Source organism: Scyliorhinus torazame, chromosome 11 (assembly GCF_047496885.1).
Source record: "Scyliorhinus torazame isolate Kashiwa2021f chromosome 11, sScyTor2.1, whole genome shotgun sequence".
Taxonomy (NCBI): domain Eukaryota; kingdom Metazoa; phylum Chordata; class Chondrichthyes; order Carcharhiniformes; family Scyliorhinidae; genus Scyliorhinus; species Scyliorhinus torazame.
The window spans coordinates 186,583,650-186,600,863 of record NC_092717.1 but is presented as its reverse complement, the minus strand read 5'-3'; the positions used below and the strand labels follow the sequence as shown (position 1 = coordinate 186,600,863).

The 17,214-nt window shown below is 47.9% G+C and overlaps 1 protein-coding gene across 2 annotated transcripts in view; it reads right to left on the bottom strand.

Annotated features, from left to right (window-relative positions):
* LOC140385719 (parathyroid hormone/parathyroid hormone-related peptide receptor-like) overlaps positions 1 to 13,911 on the bottom strand; it is a 224,090-nt gene extending 210,179 nt beyond the window's left edge. For both annotated transcript variants that reach the window (XM_072468171.1, XM_072468172.1), the window contains exon 1: positions 13,739 to 13,911. In XM_072468171.1, the coding sequence (XP_072324272.1) occupies positions 13,739 to 13,813 (75 nt within the window). In that variant the 5' untranslated portion in view covers positions 13,814 to 13,911. The remainder of the gene's footprint in view (positions 1 to 13,738) is intronic.
* Between the last annotated feature and the right edge of the window lie 3,303 nt (positions 13,912 to 17,214).

The following is a 17,214-nucleotide window of genomic DNA, read 5'->3' as shown; positions in this document are numbered from 1 at the left end:
TTAATTGGAGGTGGGCCAATTATAAAGGGCTGAGAATGGATCTGTCCTGCGTAAATTAGAATCAAAGGTCGGCAGGCAAATTCCCTCTCCGATGGAACATCAGGTTAATTCTAACCTAAGCCTCCAAAAGTAAAATTAAACAGTGTAAAATCGGAATCCATACCAATGCTGGAGAGAGGGTTTCGAAGGTTACGAAAGAGTGCACACCAAGTAGATCAAAAAGAAATAAAGATTTATTGAGAAGAATTATTATGTACACTGCACAGCAGCTCCCTGCCGGATCTCTGTTTGTCGGTGCCAAAACCGGCCGACTTTATATCACAGATGATTGTTCAATCGTTGGAGTTCCCGCCTCCTTGACGGGGTGCTCGTATTCTGTGAGGTTAATGGGGAGTCTGATCGTTGCTACCCCATAAGTTCAGTTCTGGTTATGACAGAGGGCTATGTCAAAAACATCATGGATTTCCTTAACACTACATGAAAAAAATAAGTGACTCGCATTCAGACCAAAATAATAGATCCTTCGCTGTGTGTGTAGAGGCCCAACAGTTTCACACAGGTAACTCCTCACAGTACAGAAATACTTTTTGGGTGCCTTCCAAGAAGTACAGCTTAGTCTCTATAAATATTTCAATTGCAGCCACTGGTAAACAGAGCCTGTGGAGAAAGTGTAGCAGATACACACAAGGGACCTACTGTGCCCAATAAGACCCGGTCGCCCATCAGCCCCCTCCCCTGACCTACACCAGCACTTCATGCCCCTGACACATTACACTTCAAATGTCAGACTTTACTTTTAAATCTTCCCCCAGTCTCGTTCCAGCCAATCTCTGCCTGAGAAAAGACCTGACGCCATCCCCACTTTACGGAAAGTGAGTGTTTCTGGCTGGACCAGCATTTATTGCCCGTCCCCATCTGCCCTCCTTTTCAGAGGGAATGTGACAGTCAACCACATATCTGTGGAGCTCGAGGCACATGTAGGCCAAACCAGATAAGGACCGCAGATTTCCTTCCCTAAACGTCATGACCTTCCCTGTGTCAGACTCGAGGGATTGGGAGTGACATAGAGGAAAGGCTTGGGGAGAGCAGAAGAGAATGAAACAGGGAACTGGCCGTCAAGGAATTGTGGCTTGTCAATGGAAGGTAGGGGGGGCGCGATTCTCCACTCCCATGCCGGTTGGGAGAATCGCCTGGGCCGCCAAATTTTCCGGGGACGCCGGTCCGACGCCCTCCCGCGATTCTCCCAAGCAGCGGGAACGGCCCGGTCAAGTTTTGCGGGCCGCAGGCCGGAGAATCGCCGGAGACACCCAAAATGGCGATTTTCCGGCACCCCCGCTATTCTGAGGCCCGGATGGGCCGAGCGGCCAGGCCAAAACGGCGGGTTCTCCCCGGCGGCGTCCACACCTGGTCGCTGCAATCGTGGGCGGTGCGTGATCACTGGGAGGGGGGCTGCTTATGGGGGGGCGAGCGGGGATCCTGCACCGGGCTTCACCTGGAATGTGGGGTGGCCCGCGATCGGTGCCCACCGATCATCGGGCCGTCCTCTCTGAAGGAGGACATCCTTCCTTCCGCGGCCCCGCAAGATCTGTCTGCCATCTTCTTGCGGGGCGGCCTTAGAGAGGACGGCAACCACGCATGCGCGGATGACGTCCGTTATGCGGCGCCGGCCGCATCATCTATGCGGCACCGCTTTTACGCGGGTGACAAGGCCTGGCGCGGGTAGATGACGCGGCCCCGATACTGGCCCATTGTCAGGGCCTGAATCGGTCGGGACCGGGGCCGTTCCGCGCCGTCGTGAACCTCGACGGCGTTCACGACGGCGCGGCCACTTCGGCGTGGGAGTGGAGAATCCCGCCCCCAGAATTTAGGAAATACTTTTGTCACCCAAAGACTCAACAATTCCAATGCTGTCCTGATTGGTCTCTCATCTCCTCCATAAACCTAAGCTCATTGAAGCGCTACTCCCCAAATCCTAACTTGCAACAAGTTCCATTCATCCATTGCCCATTAGCTCATTAATCTACATTGGCTCCAGATGTCCAGAAGCCACACTTATATAATATTTATCTTCATGTTCAAGTCCCTCTACACCTTCACCTTTCCCTACCTCTGCAAAGTCCTGAGCCCCAACAACCCTCCAATGACTCTCTGTCCCTCAGCCATTCGTGGCTGCGCCTTCAGCTATCTGAGGGGAAGGGAGATTAAGCTTTTTGCATTGAGGCTTTTAGACTATGGGAAGCTTAAACATAAATGGCTATTAAGGCATAAACTAGATTTTGCAAACCATTTCAAAGGGAATGGGTTAAGTATTTGAAAAAGAGGAACAACATTGGTTCTGGGGGAATTGGGTCATAGGGTTTAAAGCCCTCCTCCTGTACTGTGTTTCCTATTACAACTCTCCATATTAAGTCTGAGCCCAGAGAGTGCTTTAGAAAATCTGGTACTGAGCTAAATTTAGGATGATGTACCCTGTTAGGCGTGTTCAAAACACACCTGTTCGCATGACCTCTCAGTTTGGTCAGGTGGGTCGATACCGACTGGTTTTGATGTGTGAAATCCAAGTACAGATTGGTTCATACTGAGGTTCCCTGTTCAGATTAGTCACTTTCACGCAGAATCAGTGTCCAAACCAGAGTCCAAGGAAATAGGCATCAGGGAAATAGGATTCTGACTGTAATTTCAACATGACTATCAAATAGCTACATATGGGATTATTACTAGTTACAGATAGCATATTGGGGTGTTGCACCTATAACCAAATATAGACCATCAATAAGTTATTGTATTACTGTTGGTTATGAGAGGGATCTGAGTGTTATAAGTATTGCTGTCAGTGCAATTTCAGAAAGTTATTAGTTACCAGTGGAATCAAATTTCCTCTCAACCACTAGCTTCCCCCTTTGTGAATCACTCCCCAAATACCGTTTGCCCTCTCCTCCCACCTTTGCTTTCTACTATCACCCTTCTTCCCCTGTTTGAGGGTGGACTCTGGCTTCTCAAAACATCTCACAAAACTGAAGCTGGTACAAATCCACAAGCAAAGATATGCAACTTCAGAGAAAACAGCCTTAACACTGTAAATGCAATGCCACTTCTTATCCACAGTAAGAAGTCTTACAACACCAGGTTAAAGTCCAACAGGTTTGTTTCAAATCACTAGCTTTCGGAGTGCAGCTCCTTCATCAGGTCGAAACAAACCTGTTGGACTTTAACCTGGTGTTGTAAGACTTCTTACTGTGCCCACTCCAGTTCAACGCTGGCATCTCCACATTATTTCTCATCCAGATCAGATACCACCAGAGAGGGTGCAGTGGAGATTAGCAGGATGTTGCCTGGGCTGGAATGTTTCAGCTATGAAGGGAGATTGGCTAGGCTGGGATCGTTTTCCTTGAAGCAGAGAAGGCTGAGGGGATACATGATCAATGTGTGCAGAATTATGAGGGACACAGACAGGATAGATAGGAAGGAACTTCCCCCCTTTGTAGAGGAGTCAATAAACGGGGGGGCATAGATTTAAGGGAAGGGGCAGGAGATTTCGAGGGATTTGAGGAAACACTTTTTCACCCAGAGGTTGGTGGGAATCTGGAATTCACTGCTTGAAAGGGTGGCAGAGGCCGGAACCCTCACAACAGGCGCCGGAATGTGGCGACTAGGGGCTTTTCACAGTAACTTCATTGAAGCCTACTTGTGACAATATGTGATTATTATTATTACTATTAAGAAGCATTTAGATGAGCACTTGAAATGCCATAGCATACAAGGCCAAAGACCAAGTGCTGGAAAGTGGGATTAGAATAGATAGGTGCTTGAGAGCTGGCACAGATACGAAGAGCCTCTTTCTGTGCTGTAAAACTTTATGACTCTATGACATGTTATCAATCCTCCAGGAATATGTCCACCAGAATTAGCAATCTGTGTGCCCTTGATTTCAGCTGCCATGCAGTGTAGGGTAGGGAGGTGGCGGAGAGAGAGAGAAGGGTGACAGGATGTAGAGACGTCACCAGTTGTAGATGGTTCCAAGTGAAAACCTTAAATTTTTGCCCCTTCAACCCTAGAAATGGACTTTAACGGCTTGAGATTCCCTTTGATCCGGTCTAATGAGTTTCAGAGATTTGCTGATCCCTCCCTGTCAATTGTTCTCATCCACTCATGTAAAATTTTCCGATCGCATTCACTCATGGTTGGGAACTGGAAACTTCTTGTGCATCAATATTACCATCAACTCAGATCAGAGGTGGGATTCTCCTGTGCGGGGACCAAGACCCCATGCTGGCGGGAAAACCGGCGCAAACCACTCCAGCATCAACAGCCCCCGAAAGTGTGGAATTCTCCGCACTTCCAGGGGCTAGGTGGAAGCTGGAGGGTTGGCGCCGCGCCAGCAGGCGCCGAAGGGACTGCGCGAATTAGCGCATGCGCCGAAGGGCCGGCATGATCTCACGCATGCACAGAACCGCCATCGTATTCTGGTGCATACGCAGGGGGTTGTCTTCTCCTCGCCGGCCATGGTGGAGCCCTACAGGGGCCGGCGCAGAAGGAAGGAATGCCCCCACAGCACAGGCCCGCCCGCAGATCGGTGGGCCTGATCGCGGGCCAGGCCACCATGGGCCCACCCCCCCGGGATCGGATCCCCCCCGCACCCCCCCCCCCTCCCCTCCGAGGACCGCTCCAGCTGACTTACCCGCCAGGTCCCGCCATGTGGGACCATGTCTCATCCACGCTGGCGGGACTGGCCAGAAACGGGTGGCCGCTCGGCCCGTCGGGGCCCGGAGAATTGCCGGGGGATCCGCTGCCGATGGCTCCCGACCGGCGTGGCGTGATCCCCACATCCGCCCGAAAACCGGCGCTGGAGAATACGGCAGCTGGCGTCAGGGCGGCGGGATGGGATTCGCAGCATACCCTGGGGATTCTCCGACCCAGAGGTTCAGAGAATCCCACCCCTGGAGCCCAGATTCAAAATAATTTGTGTGAATGAGCTCGTTCTGTGCTAATATATATTAACACCTGGATTAACACCTGTTCTGAACCACTTAGAACTGGATTGCACCAATTTACAAAAATCTAGTCCAACAACTCACACCAACAAATTGCAAACATGTACAGTGGAGAATCTGCTAATTGTTCATTAACAAGCTGATGCCATTATTTCCAAATAAAAAACTCCCCTTTGTCATTACACTGGTGTGTGACAGTTTGATTGTGTTCCCAATGGTTATAGACTTAAGGCGGGATTCTCCGGCCGCGTCTGCCTGATGACCAGAGAATCCTGCCCGAGATCAGTGGAGTTCTCCATTGTATGCGGCTCGTCCGTGGCGTTCTGACAGTGGGCGGGGCAGGAGAAATAGCCCTATTCCAGAACCAATTGTAACAGAACCATATATTAAACCATCCGATGATTTGTTCATTTGAGTTGAGAGTGTATTTTATTTCTCTCATTCACTTCCTAAGACTACTGATACAGGTTAATCTTTGCATATACACTTATCCAATCCATATTACAAGTAAACTTGCTTGGTCTGAGTTCATGTAACAACAACATGCATTTATATAACACCTTTCACAATTATATCATGGCCAATCCACCTAACCTGCACATCTTTGGGCTGTGGGAGGAAACCGGTGCACCAGGAGGAAACCCACGCAGACACGGGGACAAAGTGCAAATTCTACACAGACAATCACCCAGTGCTGGAATTTAACCCAGGTCCCTGGTGCTGTGAGGCAGCAGTGCCAACCAATGTGCCACCCCAAAAATGAGGTGGAGAAGTTTAGGGAATTCCAGAGATTTGGAGTCAAAGGCTGAGGACACACCCACCAGGGTGACTTAGTGCTATTGTCACTGGACTAGTAATCCAGAGACCCAGGGTACTCTGGGGTTCCAGGTTCAAATTCTGCCACTGCAGATGGTGAAATTTGAATTCAATTAAAACGAAATCCGGAATTCAAAGCCTAATGATGACCATGAAACCATTGTTAATTGTTGTAAAATCCCATCTGGTTCACTATTGTCCTTTAGGGAAGGAAATCGACCGTCCTTACCTGGTCTGGGCTACATGTGACTCCAGAACCGCAACAATGTGGTTGACTCTGAACTGCCCTTCGAGGGCAATTAGGGATGGGCAATAAATGCTGGCACAGCCTGTGACACCCATGACTCATGAAGGAATAAAAAAAAAACAATGGCAGAGGAAGGGCGAGGGTACTTAGTACGTTGTTAGCCAGCAATGCTAGGGGCCTCCGAGATGGCAAAAAAAAAGCAGTGGGTGTTCAGGGTGGTTTCATGGGTATGGATTTCTCAAGCATTGGGCCGCGAGAACTTCAGAAGAAAATTCCCAGCGAATTAAGCAGCCCCCAGCTCCCGACAAACCACTTGAACAGTCAGTGGAGAGTTAAAAGGCATGTGAATTCCACAGGACATCTGGAGTTACAGAATTAAAAACCCATGGCACCAGGCTTCAAAGACGGCTAACTTTGGGTTCTAAAAATATAACAGGGTTGAATCGAGAAGAAATTACAATGGGCCGTTTTTCTAAGTAATTAAACCAGCAAAGGGAAATCTGAACCAGAGACCAAAACAGCTGACACACCACAATCATCATCAGACAAATACTATGGCCCTTAAAAATAGTGTCAATTCTTTTCATTTCTGTCAGATTTGCTTCATCTTTGCATCGTCGCTGTTTGTTTTCCCCCTCCCCTGAAGGGGCTCTCATGGACCGAGAGTACATAACCGCAGCTCCCCCACGCAGCTTGCAGTCCCTCACCATCCTCAGTGCGACCATTCCTCATGCAACTCTCCTCCTTTCTTTGCCAGGTGTTTAACTCTGTGGCTTCCACCAATTCTTCAGCATCTCACAGCCTCGGGTCGACATCTGCACAATGAGTGAACTTATTCTACAACAACAGCATCACCGCCAATCTTGCTCTCTCCCATACATGTACACACAGGTCTGGATGTTTTATTCACATGTTTTTTTCATCAATCATGCGTGGTGGGCCAGCACTTATTGCCCATCCCGAGTGGTCCTTGAGAAGGTGGTGGTGAGCTGCATTTTTGAATCGCTGCAGTCACTGAAGTGTAAGTGCTGTTAGAGAGCGGGGTTCCAAGATTTTGACCCAGTGACAGTGAAGGAAGGGCGATATATTTCCAAGTCGAATCATAGAATCACTACAGTGCAGGAGGAGGCCATTCGCCCATCGAGTCTGCACCAACCCTGAACCCTACCTAGGTCCACGCCCCCACCCTATCCCCATAAGCCAGTAAGCCCACCTAACCTTTTCGGACACTAAGGGGCAATTTAGCATGGCCAATCCACCGATCCTGCACATCTTTGGACAGTGGGAAGAAATCGGAGCACCTGGAGGAAACCCACGCAGACACAAGGAGAAGGTGCAAACTCCACACAGACAGTAACTCAAGGCTGAAATTAAACCAACGTGCCAACGTGCCGCCCCAAGTCAAGGAGGTATGTGACTTGGAGGGGAACTTCAAAGTGGCAGTGTTCCAAGGTACCTTGCTGTCCTTGTGTTTCTAGATGGTAGTGGTCATAGGTTTGGAAGGTGCTGTCGAAGAAGCCTTTGTGAGTTACTGCAGTGTATCTTGTAGATGGTACACACTGCTGCTACTGTGCGTCGGTGGGAGAGGGAGTGAATGTTTGGATGGGGTGTCAATCAAGTGGGCTGCTTTGTGCTGGATGATGTCAAGCTTCTTGAGTGTTGTTGGAGCTGCACTCATCCAGGCAAGTGGAGAGTATTTCATCACACTCCTGACTTGTGCCTGATGGACAGGCTTTGCGGAGTCAGGAGGTGAGTTACTCGCCGTAGGATTCCTGGCCTTTGACCTTCTTTAGTAGCCGCAGTATTAATATGGCTAGTCCAGTTCAGTTTTTGATCAATGGTCACCCCCAGGATATTGATTGTGGGGGATTCAGCGGTGGTGATGCCATTGAATGTCAAGGGGCGATGGTTAGATCCTCTCTTGTAGGGGATGGTTATTGCCTGGAATTTCTGTGGCACAATCCTAACATGCTACTTGTCAGCCCGAGCCTGGATATTGTCCAGGTCTTGCTGCATTTGTACATGGACTGTTTTGTTATCTAAGTAGTCGTGAATGGTGCTGAACATTGTGCTGTCACCTGCAAACAATCCCACTTCTGACCTTATGATGGAAGCGAGGTCATTGGTGAAGCAGCTGAAGATAGTTGGGTCTAGGACACTACCATGAGGAATTCCTGCAGTGATGTCCTGGAGCCCAAGCCTAGATTTTGTCCAGGTCGTGCTGCATTTGGACATCGGCTGTTTTGTGGGAGGATGGGGGAGCTCGTAAAATGCCATGGGCACCTTGTGTGCCTACATGTCAACCCTGCCCCACCAATCTGACTAAGTAATTGCCATCCCACCACCGTTGCAATTTAACCAGCTGCAGGAGAGACCCGTGCCAATCATTCAGCTCGCCATCAGCTTTTGTTTCTTGGGCTAGTGGTGAGTAACTGGAGTAGCGTTCCCATGGGCCCATTGCAGGACTTGCACCCTCCCGCCCTCCCCATTCTTCTCCCACCTAGTTCCCCTCCACCACCACAACCACTCACCCCACTTCCCACCACACCCCACCGGCCTGTCTACCACAGGCCCCCCTTACCAGTGCCTCCTAGACTGCCCCTGACAAAACCGTCACTCCCACTTTGAATCCAGCTCTGGCTGCCCTGGTTGGGGATTGATGCAGCGCTAGCAGTGGGCACTGCTCCCAGCAGCACTGCTGCCAGCCATTATATTATCCAGCAGCTCTCAGAGGTGGGAAGGTGGGATTTCCGGAGATGGTGGATGTCCCATTTTAAACTGTGCTGGACAAACTACCAGACAGACACACGCACACACACACATAGCGCTGATCAATTATTGTTCCACCAGGGGATGCATTAGACAATTAGACCAATTGTTGGTTCAAGTAAGATTGACTAACTCTCTACGAACTAAGAGTTGTAAACTGCAAACAACCCACTCGTGTGGCTCAGTTTCAGAGTGGACACTGAAATGGACAATGGAGTTTTGTTTATATCACAAATATAACATAGTAAAATGACGCAAGCCACTTCACAGACGATTTATCAAAATCAAACTGAAATCAAGGGTGGCACAGTGGCTAGCACTACTGCCTCAAGGTGCTAAGGACTCAGGTTTGAATCCAGCCTTGGGTGACTGTGTGGAGTTTGGACTTTCCTCCTGTGTCTGCGTGGGTTTCCTCCAGGTGTTGGGATTTCCTCCCACAGTCCAAAGATGTGCAGGTTAGGTGGGGTTATGGGGTTACGGGATTGGGCAGGGAAGTGGGCCTATGTAGGGTGTTCTTTCGGAGGGTCGGTGCAGACTCGATGGGCCAAATGGCCTCCTTCTGCACTGTAGGGATTCTATGAAGTCACATATTGGGAAATAGGCGCAGATGACCAAATATTTTGGCGAAGGAACAGGTTTAAAGTAACATCTTGGAAAGAGAGGTAGAGGCGCAGAAAAGTTTTGTAAGTCAATTCCAGAGCTTTGAACCGAGACAGCAGAAGTTCACCAATGGCAAAGTGATTAAAGTCAGGAATGTGTACGAGTTGAGGATCAGGGAGGGCACATTTCTCAGCAGTTTGTTGAGCTTGCGGAGGTTACAGAGATAAGGGTGAGCAAGACCATGGAGGGATTCAGAAACAAAGATGTGAATCTTTAAGTCGAAGGAGGTATTGTAGCTCAGCGTGGACACGGATGATGGATGAATGTGTGCTGGTGTGAGTTAGGATACAGGTAGAGAGTTTTGCATGAGCTTCAGCTTAAAGAGGGTCGTGCCTGGCCAGGAGTGTGTTGGAATCATCAAGTAACAAAGGTGGACGAGACAGCTTCAGAAAGGCTCTAACTCAATGAATTCTGACAGAAAATAAATTCCTGGGTGAGTGTTGCTGCCTGTGTGTGGTGTGTGTTGATGAGGAATTTTGGCAGGGATCTCACTGCTTTAAAATAAAGACAGAAAATGCTGGGAATATTCAGAAGGTTTGGCTGTGGAGGGAGAAACAGGGTTGACATTTCAGGTCAACGACCGTTTTGTCAGAACCGAGAAAAGGTCATCAAGCGGCAAGATTAGTTCCCACCACAGATGCTGCCAGACCTGCTGAGTATTTCCAACATTTGCAGTAGTTAGTGTTTATCTCACTGCTCTTTTTTCAGCAGTGTTGTGGGATCTTACATACTTCGAAGTGGTCAGTCAGCAGCTTAACTTCACACCTCATTAAAGAGGTGGCATTACCAACAATGCAGCATTCTCTCAGTATTGCACCAAAGTATCAGCTCATAATGTGTACTTAATTCAAAATATAGCACAGGGCTTGGAGCTCCCTGGAATCAAATCCCAGTATGAGCCGGACGAAAGGTCAGCCAATATTTTATTTTGGTGTGGCAAATTTCTTTTGTAAGTTGGTGGTGACGAAGGAGTCCCTATTTCAAATACTAATCATGAGTCATGGCAAATTATTGTTTTTCAAACTAGAGGTTGGTAAACAGTGGTGTTCCCCAAGGCAGGACCACTGATGTTTTTGCTATATATAAGTGCCTTGGATCTAGGAATACGGAGCAAACTTTCAAAATTTGCCAATGATATCAAACTTGTGGCTAACAGCGAGGATGATACAAATTGCCTGCAACAGGGCATGGATAGGTTAGCAGAATAGGCAGACAAGTGGCAGATGGTATTTAATGCAGAGAAGTGTGAAGTGATGCATTTTGACAGAAGAGATAGGGAGAGGCAGCTTAATCGCACAGGGAGAAACTTAATGGCACAATTCTAAAGATTGTACAGGAACAGAGGAACTTAGGGGTTCATGTGCATCAATCTTTAATGGGTGGTTCACAAATCACATGACATTTTGGGCTTTGTAAATCGAGGCACTGAGTACAAAGTAAGGAAGTTATGCTGAACTTTTATAAAGTTTTGTGTAGACCCAATTAAGTATTGAATCCAGTTCTGGTCACCACACTTTATGAAGGTCCTTGAAAGGGTGCAAAGGAGATTTACCAGGATGATTCCAATGATTTTTTTTTAATTTACAGGATTAGATTTATAGGGTTATGGGGATCAATCGCGGGAGTGGTACTAACTGGATTGCTCCATATGGAACCGGCATCGATTGATTTTCTGACTGCCGTATTTTTCAGTGCATAAGATGCGACTTTTTCTCCAAAGAAGAACAAGAAGGGTACTCTGATGTAGAATAAACTGTGTTGAGAATGTTCACAGTCAATGATTCATGTGCTAACGTCCGATTTGTCAGTTGTTTGGGGAGTCATCTTTGTTACAAGTTTATAATTTTTACTGAACCAGATTTGGAGTTGCTAAATAAGTGTGGTACACTTAAACATATGGTCATCTTTGTTTATAGCATTTTCTGATGTGCCTGCTGGATGCTTCTGGAAGTTTCTGTTTTTATTTCAGGGTTGAGATATTGATTATTTAAATAATTTCCTTTAAGTTAGACATAAGGCCAGATTTCGAATAATGTTCCTCACTCTGCACACTCACCTTCTGTTGTCACTTAAAGCACTTCATATCATTTCCCACAGCATCGACAATCTCAATAGCTTGTTTGCCCCAGGTTTGCTGTTCAATGGCTACCTATTTTGGGTCAGCCATGGGCCAATCAGTAACTCTCTCACGTCCGACTCAACGCGCATCGCACTCCACACTGTTCTGAGGGAATTCTGCACTGTAGCAAGTGCTGTCTTCCAGATTATAAATTGAACCTAGACTCGCATCGGCCCCCCTGACTGAGAGTAAAAAATTCTATTGCGCTATTCAAAGAAAAGCAGGGAAGTGCTCCTTCGTGCTCTGGTTTATATTCAATCCCCAAACAACATCACGAAAATAGATTATCTGTGGGTTTTGTTTTAAATCTCATTGCTGTTTGTGGGATCTGTCTGTGCACAAATTGGTTGCTGCGTTTCCCACATTCAGATAGTGACAGGACTTCAAAAGCACTTTATTGACTGCGAAGTAGCTTGGGGTCTTGACAGGCCTTTATATAAATGTGCATTTGTTGATTTTCTCTTTATGAGAGACAGGGATGGGAAGATCCCACTTTAGCCGATGTGATTGCCTGGAATGCCTCTGGGCTGGGAAGTGCAGGAGCCAAAATCATGAACCCCCCCCCCCCCCAACACCATTGCTCAAACACTCAGTCTCGACTCTCAAATGAAGAATGGCCAAGGAGGCGAAGTAATGGGTGGGGTTCGAGCTCCCGGGGAACTCACAGTCAGCACCTAGAGAAGGGTATAAAGGGAGGAACGAGCTCAAAGAGAAGATTAATTGTTGAACCATTAATGCATTGTGTTGCCCTTTATTTATCAAAATATTCATGTTTCCAAGACGAAAGTGTTCTCCTTGTCGGTTGGTCGATTAGAGAAGGGACGTTTAGTCAAGCGCTCGAAAAGATGGATTTGATGGAGTACTTGGGAAAATTATTTTGACTGGCAAGAGGTCAGTAACCAGAACACACAGATTAAAAGTAATTGGCAAAAGAGCAAGATCTGGAATGCTTACAGAGCCACACAGCTACACGGAAACACACACACGTGCACAAAACACACACTCATACACACACACACAACACTCATACAATATTTACATAGCTCCTGAGACATAGTCTAAATCACTCGAATTTATTCGGCAAAATGTGATACTAAACCATATAAAGAGACGGGACAGGTAACTGAACGCTTGGGCAAAGCGGCAGAGGGAATTTCAGAGCCCGGCGAGATTTCAGAAGAGAATCCCAGTGCTGAGACAGCTGAAGACATGACTGCCAATGGCAGAGCCTTTAATATTGGGGATGTGTAGGAGACCAGAACTTGAGGATCTCGGAGGATTGTAGAGTCGGAGGAGGTGACACAGATCCAAATATACACACGCATATGTGGATCAGAGATGATGGAACCTGACATTAGGTTTCACTTGATGCGAGCGTGACTACAGGACTAGGGTTCCTGACCTGGAACTCTGCACTAAGGTCCTGCAAGTGAATGCTAGTGAAACCGTGCATTGTCCATCTGTTATTCTGAGGAAGGGTCATATTGGACTCTGAACGCTAACTTTGTTTTTCTCCCCACGGATGCTTCAGACCCGTTGAGTTTTCCAGCATGTTCCTGTTTTTATTTAATATTTCCAGGTTCCACAGTATTTTGCTTTTATTTTATAGTACACGGGCATGTAAATATTGTACGGAGTGAATGATTATACACATGTATGTTTGTAAACAGTATAAGGAATGCATCTGTGTCTCTGTGTTATATCGATACAGTGCATCAAAGCTTTGCAGTTTTGCCTCGGAGTATATGCTTACATAAATGTTGCATATAGCTTATGTTCACACATGCATGCATTGATATAAGACGAGAAAGAACGTATGTGTATATTAAACAAATACAAATTCAGTTGGCAGCAAAGCCTATGGTACATACATATCACACTCATAAATACGTGAAACACATAATATATATATATAGAGAGAGAGAGATCGGCTGATTTTGGAAATAAGGGCGACCAACTTGTAAGATTATCCCTCGCCGCAGGTATACATTCATAAAATTGATCCTCTAGTATATACATCATCTATAATGCCAGAAGCTAAAATTAGAAACATCTCCGATCCGGGATAACCCAGCAAAATTAATCTGTACTGTGCACATGTCATGAAAACACCCTCTCCTCTAAAGCCACACTCACCAGAGCGTAGACACAGCTGAGCACCGAGCAGTAAAACAGGACTCCCAGGCTGCTGGAGACGATGCCGGCTCCCATGTCCCGATCCCGGGCGATGTCAGCCCACCTCCTTCTTCCTCTTGGTCCACTTTTCAAATTGGTTGTTTCAAACTCTTTCCCCTCTTCCCTCACTTTCACCAGCATCGAATCCACGAGTCCATTCCAACCCCCCGCCCCCCACACCCACCCACCACTGACCCCCAGTCAAAAGCCCCGCCCACACAAGAAAATCAATCTAATTGAAACTCTCGCTAACTTTCCTTTCTTCAGTTGTCCAAGGATCAGGGTGTGGGTCAGCCAATGCTGATACTTGGGTTTCTGTGCATGCTGGGTTACAGAGCAATAAAGAAAATCACATCCATATGACAGAATTTACTTGCTCTTTAAGCCCCCCCCCCCCTCCCCCCGCCCCTTCCCCCAACTCTCTACTCCTTCACTCCCTTGGATCTTCCCCACTGGCAAGAAACGAATTAAATCCAAGGCTCGCGGTTGCTGTGTTGTTGCATTGGGCGCCTTTCTGTCGTTTCCACAATTCAGTTCCAGGATTTCGGCGAAGGCAAATGAAACACCTCTCTTGTGTGTTTGTGTGCGTGTGTGTGTGTGAATATCGTGTCGATTTCACCGCGTGAATTTCGTGTCGATTTCAAATCAATTCTGCCCCTTTCGCGTTCTCCTGCGTGTATACCAGTTCATTTTCTCTTGTTTTCCCTCTTTAAAGTGCTATAAATTGGAAGGTTCCTTCAGCTTTGTTTGAAACAGATTCAATCACACACACACATACATTTCGTTTCAACATTCCTCCTCCGCTCTTGCCACTTCAACCCCCCTTCTCAATCCGCTTGCTCGCCAGCAGTGGTGAGCCTGCAAGGGGTAGGATCGTATTAAAATGATGTCCCGAAACCTCCTCAGCTCCCTCTATCTCTGTGTGCTCACTGTGCGCGTTGGTAGGTATCAAAGATGAGCGGGTGAGAATGTGCAGAGGGCGAGCTGCCTGCCGTTTGCAAAGCCTCCACCCAGCTTGTAATTGAGGTTGGGGGAGCGGGGGAGAAATATTTAAAAAATGTAATATAAGGGCTCTCCAGCTCAGTCCCTCCTCAAACATGCAATGACCTCCAGTCTCTCGCCACGGGATGGTTTCCTGACTCCTGTTGGAAGTTGTTGAGCTACTTTTACTTGGCAGGCAATACCTAATCCCAAAATAAATAGCAGGAATGCAACAGGGTAGTTATATGAGGGACAGAATATTCTGGGAATTATTACAGAATGTTCCAGAATCTTATATTTTCGTTATTACCCATTATGTTGACAATAGTGTGATGGATTGAAAGTGGAAATGTGTATGGCACAGTACACAGTTTGCCTCCCATTCTCTCCTGTGCAGATACAATACACAGTTTGCATCTCCACGTGTTTCCCGTACAGATACAGGACACAGGTTGTGTCTCCTGTATAGATACAGTTTGTCTCCCTATATCTCCTGTACAGAGATGCCTTTTCTGTCTCCCTGTGTCTCCTGTGCAGATACAGTGCACAATTTGTGTCTCCCCGTGTCTCCTGTATAAACACAGTACACTGTGTCTCCCTGTGTTTCCCATACAGGTACAGTACACAGTTTGTGTCTCCCTGTGTCTCCTGTACAGATACAGTACACAGTCTGTGTCGCCCTGTGTCTCCTGTACAGATACAGTACACAGTTTGTGTCTCCCTGTGTCTCCTGTACAGATACAGTACACAGTTTGTGTCTCCCTGTGTCTCCTGTACAGATACAGTACACAGTCTGTGTCTCCCTGTGTCTCCTGTACAGATACAGTACACAGTTTGTGTCTCCCTGTGTCTCCTGTACAGATACAGTACACAGTTTGTGTCTGCCTGTGTCTCCTGTACAGATACAGTACACAGTCTGTGTCTCCCTGTGTCTCCTGTACAGATCCAGTACACAGTTTGTGTCTCCCTGTGTCTCCAGTACAGATACAGTACACAGTCTGTGTCTCCCTGTGTCTCCAGTACAGATACAGTGCACAGTTTGTGTCTCCCTGTGTCTCCAGTACAGATACAGTACACAGTCTGTGTCTCCCTGTGTCTCCAGTACAGATACAGTGCACAGTTTGTGTCTCCCTGTGTCTCCAGTACAGATACAGTACATTGTTTGTGTCTCTCTGTTTTGAGATTCTCCGGCCCGCGATGGGCGGAACGGTTTCCCGTTTTCGGCTGGTCCCGTCGGCGTAAATCAAACCAGGTCCGTACCGGCGGGACCTGGCTTTACGGGTGGCCTGCAGAGGCCCCGGGGGGTGCCCCCCTGGTGGCCTGGCCCGAATTAGGGCCCATCGATCTGCGGGCGGGCCTGTGCCATGGGGGCACTCTTTCCCTCCACGCCGGCTGCTGTCAACCTCTGCCATGGCCAGCGCAGAGGCAAACTCCCCTGCGCATGTGCTGGGATGATGCCAGCACACGCTGGCGCTCCCACGCATGCGCCAACTTGCGCCGGCCGCCCATTGGCGCCGGTTGGGGCGGCGCCAAGACCTTTAGCGCCGGCTGGCGTGGCGCCAACCCTGCCGGCGCCAGCCTAGCCCCTGAAGGTGCGGAGGATTCTGCCCCTTCCGGGCGGCCCGATGCTACTTCTCGGCGCCAGTACAGCCCGCCCCGCCGAGTAGGGGAGAATACCCCCTCTTGTGTTTCCCTGTGTCTCCTGTACAGATGCAGTACAGAGTTTCTGTCTCCCCTGTCTGCTGTACAGATACAGTACACCATTTGTGTCTCCCTGCGTCTCCTGTACAGATACAGTGCACTATTTGTGTCTCTCTATTTTTCCAGTACAAACACAGTACAATGTTTGTGTCTCCCTGTGTCTCCTGTACAGATACAGTACTACGTTTGTGTCTCTCTGTGTCTCCTGTACAGATACAGCATGCAGTTTATGTCTCCCTCTGTCTCCTTGGCAGATACAGAACACAGTCTGTGTCTCCCTGTTTCTCCCCTCCAGTCACAGATCACAGTTTGTGTCTCCCTGTTTCTCCTATTCAAATGCAATTCACAGTTTGTGTCTCCCTGTTTCTCCTGTATAGACACAGTACACCGTTTGTTTCTCTCCGTCTCCTGCACAGGTACAATAATCAGTTTGTATCTCCCTATGTCTCCTGTACAGTTCCAGTTCACTGTGTCTCCCTGTGTCTCCAGTACAATACAGAGTTTGTGACTCCCTGTTTCTCCTGTACACAGTACAACGTCTGTGTATCCTTGTGTCTCCTGTACAGATACAGTGCACAATTTGTGCCTCCCTCTATCTCTTCTGCAGATACAGAATACAGTTTGTGTCTCTCTGTGTCTCCTGTACAGACAGAGTACACAGTTTGTGTCTCCCTCTGTCTCCTGCACAGATCCAGTACACAGTTTGTCTCCCTGTGTCTCCTGTACAGACACAGTACATTATATGTGTCTCCCTG